Here is a 7,242-nt window from a genome sequence, read left to right on the forward strand (position 1 = left end):
TATTTTATATGTTTTCCAAATCTGGTGGAATAATAATTTTTTTTTCTTGAGCAAACTTTTTGAGTGCTTGATACTTTGAATGCCAGGAATCTATCTCTTCCCTCATACGATTGTTATCCTCCTGCATAGTTTCCATATCGCGATATTCTTGCGTCTTTTCAGATTCCAATTCATCCTTTTGCTCGATACGTTTTATACGACAACTGGCTGCATAGCCTCTGTTTTTCAGTGTGCGCCTTCTTTGTTTCATACGTACAATTTCCTCTCTGGACAGTCCTCGTAATTTCAACTGTCTGTTTAAATCCCGTACTGATATTGTAACAAGTTCATCGTCACTAATGTCTAGACATGGGCCAGGTGACAGTGGATCCTATCAACAGGTAATACAAAAAATACAATTACTTAATGGAAACAGCCTTATGTGAAGTGTAATATTGAAATTAGCTGCTTTATTTGAATATGAAAAAATTATTCTTTATTCGAGAGATAATTATGAAAAAGAGACAAGCTCACTCATCAATTTTGATGAAATTAGACTCATTTGACGCGTTTTTATACGAAATGAACGAATATAGTAGAAAAAAATATCGCTCATCCCAAAAACCAAGATATCAGGGAGTTTTTGCAATAATATGAACACTAAAGTCACACATTATCTTTTCCTTAATTGATTGTTAAGAAGAAGATAACTTGACCTTAGCGTTCACTGTATTTGGATAAACGATATTGAAAAAAACTTCTCTAATAAGTATTAATGACTTCAGATTAGGAAATCTGTCACAACGATGACACAAAGGGTTACATAAATTTTCTGTTTTATAAACACAAATTCTTTACTTTAAAAATAAATTCTCTGCTTTAAAAACACAAATTGCTTCAAAAATACAAATTTTTTGTTTTCAAAAACAAACCATTTTTTATAATTTTTGTTTTTAAAGCAGAAAATTTGTGTAATTGAAGCAGAAAGTCTCATTCTAGCCACACTTACGTCCTCTATCTATAAGTCTCATTCTAGCTACACTTACTTCCTCTATCTATGCTATCGATGTGACAGATTTCCTAACCTGAATAGTCGTCAACTTTAATACTTAATATCTTGATTCACGAGCAACTTTTATCTGCTAGATTTGTTTATGTTACGTTGACGTAAAAAAAACACGTCAACTCAGCCTTCATCAATTTCATCAAAATTGAAGAGTAAAAGCACATTTTCATAATTATCATGTAAGATGAATAATGGAAAATTATACACTTTATTAACTCTTGCTCCTTGTGAATGTATTTTTAAAATATCAGAAGAGAGAGAGAGAGACAGAGAGAAAGAAAAAAAAGACGCTAAGTAAATCATGGTTACATACCATCTTAATCGATCTCTTCCCATCCATGATTATTTTCAATTTGATAGTTTTTCAGGGCCGAGAACAAAATAGCCTCGAAAATGCCCAAATCTTTCTGTCTTTTGCGTTTTCTCGATAAATATGCTTAGTCATTCTTGTAGATCTGAAAGACGCTCTTCTGCTAACAATACCGTTCTAAAAACATCAATAGTCTAGTTACACCATGGACTTGAGGTATGAGGTCTGTTCGACTTGCTTACGCCTTTTACCACTTAGCATTTTCGCTTTTTCTCTTTTCAGCGACAAATATATATCTATCTTATTTTAAATATAAAAAGTGTAAGCAAATCGAACAGACGAATGAAATAATAAACTAGTAATTTTCATTTAAATTATTTTATAGCGTTTTCGACCCGAGCGGATTTGTTCATTTGAGTTGGATAATGTTCTATTGGTTGACGTTACATATTCCATCAATAAAGAGCTCTGCTCAATATATAGTGCCTTACTATCATCAGAGAGAAACCTAAGAGGGGCCATGGCGGTCTTTTTCACGTGACAGGCGAAAGTCATCATACGCTAGCGGCAACATCAATTTTATAAATTAATATGAACTACGTTTCACATTTTCGCCATTGTCGATAAAATCGTAGTGTCGATAAATAGATTTGGTGCTACATTCACAAAGATGTAAATAAAGATTAATTTACAAAAAAATGTTTCTTTTAATCAGATAAGGTATTTTTATAGATTTTTTGGATGCTGAAAACGATGTCGTAAGTTATATTTCACTAGCACAGGTTTCAGGTTTTCGAAATAACTGAGATTTAATGTGGCCAAAAATGACTCTTTTGTTTAAAATGTTCTTGTAAAAGAAGATTAACGTTATCTCGAATCGATTGTAATCAGAAGTCATGAATGTATTGTTTATCCTCTACAAAATGTATTCTTTTTATCTTAATATCTTACTTTTTTATGAAAAATATTATGAAAGATTCAAGTACAGAGTTTTTCTAAGATAATAAATTTTCTGCCTTTAACAATGAAATCATTATACTTATAATTTCTAGTTTGTGACTATCGATACACACAATGTAGTTTATCTTTATAGATTCCGCTATATATGTGTATATACGTATAGTACACTACACGTACACGCACGCGCGTACACATTTCTAAAAAAAAGATTATATGATTTATATCGTTTCTCGATAGTCACAAATTTGTATCTCAGAAAAATCTTGTATTTAAAATTCTTTGTTGCATGACTATAAAATATATAAGATACTGAAATTAAAAAAAATGCATTTTATAGGATATGAACAAAACATTCATCATAACAACAAATTTTAATAAAAATTTCAAAATAACGTTAACTTTCTTTATAAAAGAATGTCATAAAAAAAGTCATTTTTTAAACATTAAAACTTAATTATGTTGGAAACCTAACGCTACAATTTTTTGGCTTACGGCATCATTTTTAACATTCAAAAATTTAATTCGATGCGAAGTAATGTTCTACTATAAATAAGTGCAGTACTCATATATAATTGTATGTATACAGGATGTCTGGTAATGTATAATTTCGTGAACAGGTAGAGCGAAAATTGAATCAGAATTTCTCTATCAGTAATTTGTAATTTTCGCAATAGTTAACCAGATATTAATTTCTAAAAATTGCCAAATAAACGGAAAATCGACGCATAAGACAGTTTTAAGATATTTTTTTCTTTATGAGATATCTTGAAGATGTTTTTCAAAAAAACATTGAGTTTAGATACTCTGCTCATTGGTTAACTTAAAAAAAAAGTTTATTAATGCAAAAGACGTCCGAAATAATTATTCCGACTGATATTTATTTATAATAACGTATTATATTTAATAACAATTATTTATTTGGAAATTAAAAATTTGCAGTGTATTACTATATTTTGAACTATTTCTTCTCTCTCAAATTCTCTAAAATTTAACGTGATTGTTAGAAGAATACAAATAAATTTCACAGAAAGGATGGCTTAAAATTTGATGTTTTTTAAATCATTTGATAAACGTCATTTAATAAACATTTAATAAACATTATACGTTTACAAGATGTTTATTATGTTAACACCTACTACATTTTTTTAGTAATCTAATAAACTATTTTTCTTTAGGGAATAAGGTAATTAAAAAAATTGATTGTCTTCTTGGCTAAGCACAAATATTATTTCTGTTTCAGTGTAAATAACCAAAGTTTCATTTATACTACATACATATAGAGTTAAAGTGGTTCTTTATAACGTTAATGCATTCGAGATCTACATGGTCCAATATTATACACAGTTGGAGGAATTCGAAATCACTGCTGAAATGATCATCAATCTCCTATATTCTACTTTGAAAATATTTGAAAGAGTGAAAATGATTAAAACATTTGAGTTGTTTGTGTAATAATATAAATATGATATCTTATATTTCTTCTCTTTTTATTCAGTTAGATCTATGTCCTTATTGGACATAGATCTAACACAGAAAACGTCATATTGCTTCACGTGCACGCGAGAATTATAGCTCATGTTTCAAATATTTGTCAACAGTTTAGGAGAAAGTAAGAAATCTAAGGTATTAATAATAATGACTAATAACAATTCACGGATATATATTCTTATTATATAAATTGTTGGTTAGCAATCAACAATGTAAGCAAGGAAAATATAAGGATTCTGCAAAATTACATTGTCAATTTTAATGAGATCAAAAGAATATTATTTGTGTCAGATTATGATATGTATGAATTTAAGAACAGTGATGAACCTATTTTGACATTTAGAATATTATGTAATTAATGAAGAAATTAAATATTTCAAAGGTATTAATTTTATGAATCCAGCATGCTCGTCTAATCTAGAAACAAATTAATACAATTAAAAAATTTTAATCTGAGCAAGAAAAGCATTAATACAACACGAAATGTAAAACATATTTCAAAAATTTAGAGAAGTGGGTCATGATATCTAGAATTGAGAAAACAAAAGATTCGGAACTTGCATTTTGGAGTTATAGATGCTTGGTACACTGATTATCTGCATTTTTCCAACGCTATATACTAAAGTAAATATTCTAAAGTATATATATAACTTAATCATTGCTGAAATTTTTATATTTACGATAAATGTTGCCTTCTCTCTCTCTCTCTCTCTCTCTCTCTCTCGCACGCGCACACAATCACACGCGCCCATAGCGCACGCATATGTATATATATATATATATATTTAGCGGAATCTATAACGATAAATTACATTGTGTGTGTCGACAGTCACAAACTAGAAATTATAAGTATAATGATTTCATTGTTAAAGAAAAATTTACTATCTTAGAAAAACTCTGTACTTGAATTCTTCATAACGTGACTAAAAAAGTAAGACATTGAGATAAAAAGAATACATTTTGTAGAGGATGAATACATTCATGACTTCTGATTACACTTTCGAGAATTCGTTAATCTTTTTTTACAAGAATATTTTAAATATAACAAAAGAGCCATTTTTGTACATTAAATCTCAATTATTTCGAAAACCTAATGTGCTAGTGAATTTAACTTGCAGCATCGCATTCAGGATTTTCAGAATCCAAAAATCTATAAAAAAACATCTGATTAAAAGAAATATTTTTTGTAAATTAATATTATCTTTATTCACAATTTGTGAATAAAGACTGTAACACCAAATCCATTTATTGACACTACAATTTTATCAACAGTGGCGAAAATGTGATACGTAGTTCAATTTATAAAATTGATGTTGATGCCGCTAGCGTACGGTGACTTTTGTCTATCATGCGAAAAAAAGGCCATGGCCCCTTTCAGATTTCTCTCTGCTACCACCAGTCAAGGAAACATGCTACACTGTTTGAGTGTTGCACTGGTAGGCGATAGTGCAGCCAAGAGAAAACGCTATAAGAGAGCATACAATTTAATCCTAGGTTGGTGCAAATCTGTTCGGGTCGAATACACTATTAATTTTGGCTATACGTGTCAATACACATATGATAGGAGTATTTAATTAATTAATTGTCGTATATTGTACCAATTTAATTCTTTAAATACATTACTGAAGACATAATTTAATAGAAAGTTATTAATTCGAGTACTAGTTAGTACTAGAGTCCTAAGATAAAGTTCCCATGTAGCCAGCGTATGGTGTACCGGCGTACTGCTAAATTTACACTGGATCCGACGTGTATCGTACGACGTTCTGCAATCAATCAGAATTTTATTTCATATCGATGATACGAAGCAAAATCTTTTCTAGGTATCGATTATGTAAATTTTCACGAAACTTTCATTTTTTTCACTTTTTGTATGTATCAATCTCACGTGAAAAATTTCACTTTCAAACTTATTATTGTTAGTGATTATATAAGAAAATTATGAGAAAGTGAAATAAGGTGTAAGGAAGTTACGAGAAAGTGAAATAATAAGGCGAATTTACCGTTCTTAAATTTACGAAAATTTGTAGTATCCAGGTATATGTACATACAAGTATATATGTACATACGTACATATTTTGATAGGAAATCACATTATGCTCATTATTTGTTGTTCCTTATACATATAATCGAGAATAACAATGAATGTAATTCAAAAACAAAAGGAAATGCTGTTAGATATAATGTCAAAAAATTTGGATATTGTGCGAGGAAGAGTGTCGCGAAATTCTCAGAGCCATATAGAACTGGTAAAAATACAATATGTTATTTTATTGCTCTTGTTCTTGATTGTACGTAATAAAGAAACAATATGTATTTAAAACTCGTAGAAAAATATATAGGAGAACATAGCATAAACCCTAATTGTTTTGGATTGGAGCCAGAGAAATCTTCATCTGAATGGAAAAAGATTATTTTTTAACCTCTTCCATAAATCTCTATTTTTTTATTATAATTCTCATTTTTAAATTTTCATGTGATTTTTATGCACTTCATATTTTAATCTTTTACTCATATATTTAATTTAACATCACGTAAACGTTTTCTTAATATGTGAAGTTTTCGTTTCTCAACTGTATGTTCTTCCTTTTCATTCGCACCAATTTACGGCGAGAAACCACGCAATATCCACTTCAAATATTATATATATTTTTGAAATAGATATATTCTTCAAATATTCAAATAGATATTCAAATATGTTTGATATTTATCGAAAGAGAATTCTAGTGCAATCTAATTCAAAACAAAAAACAGACCAAAAGATCGAAAAACAAGCTAGTTTATATCAATTTACTAAAACATAACTAGAATTTCATATTTTTAGGCATTTACTTGCCGAAAAATTTCCCGTGAATTATTTCACATTTTATAACAGCCAAAAGTTACTTAATCGCTCATTTACATTCACGTGAATTTGTTCACTTTTTGTGTATTCATTCCTAGAGGAAACTTTACATAATCGATACGATTGGTTGCAGAGCATCATACAACGTACGTCGGATCCAGTGTGAATCCAGCATACGGCATAAAGAAATTAATGATATATCCACACAAACTTGCATAAATATATGCATAACAAAAATATATTATACAATGACATTTTACGTGCGTCTTTATAAGAGAAATGCGATTGGATAATTTTCTTTATGCATACTATGCAAGTTTGTGTGGATATACTCTTAAGTGGGGAGCACAGATTCTTACATAATGCATAACATAAGGCAAAAGAAAATGAACCAATCAAAGTCCTTTTATTTCCTTCTTTTTCATGAAATAAAGAATTCTGATTGATTGATTTTTTTATGCTTCATGTTTTATGCAAGAGTCAGATTCATTTTGTATAAAAATGCATTTAATAAATGCGTTTTTGATATAAATATAAAAATATAATATAACAATAAAAATATAATATAATATTGATAAAATAAAATAATAAAAT

The 7,242-nt window shown here is 28.9% G+C and overlaps 1 protein-coding gene across 1 annotated transcript; it reads right to left on the reverse strand.

The window, feature by feature from the left end:
- Positions 1-4: 4 nt before the first annotated feature.
- LOC108686417 (transcription factor MafG) lies at positions 5-1,559 on the reverse strand. The gene is made up of 2 exons (XM_018191720.1): positions 1,359-1,559; positions 5-370 (listed from the first exon to the last, which is right to left on the reverse strand). Exons 1-2 carry the CDS (start codon positions 1,383-1,385, stop codon positions 5-7), a joined length of 393 nt encoding a protein of 130 aa, XP_018047209.1. The 5' UTR covers positions 1,386-1,559.
- Between the last annotated feature and the right edge of the window lie 5,683 nt (positions 1,560-7,242).

The sequence above is a fragment of the Atta colombica genome, unplaced genomic scaffold, assembly GCF_001594045.1.
Source record: "Atta colombica isolate Treedump-2 unplaced genomic scaffold, Acol1.0 scaffold18, whole genome shotgun sequence".
Classification (NCBI taxonomy): domain Eukaryota; kingdom Metazoa; phylum Arthropoda; class Insecta; order Hymenoptera; family Formicidae; genus Atta; species Atta colombica.

Coding starts and splice junctions, on each gene's coding strand:
- LOC108686417 (XM_018191720.1), bottom strand. CDS start 1,385: ATGGATGGGAAGAGATCGATTAAGATG. Junction 371..1,358: donor GGAAGAGATCGATTAAGATG/GTATGTAACCAT, acceptor ACCTGTTGATAG/GATCCACTGTCACCTGGCCC.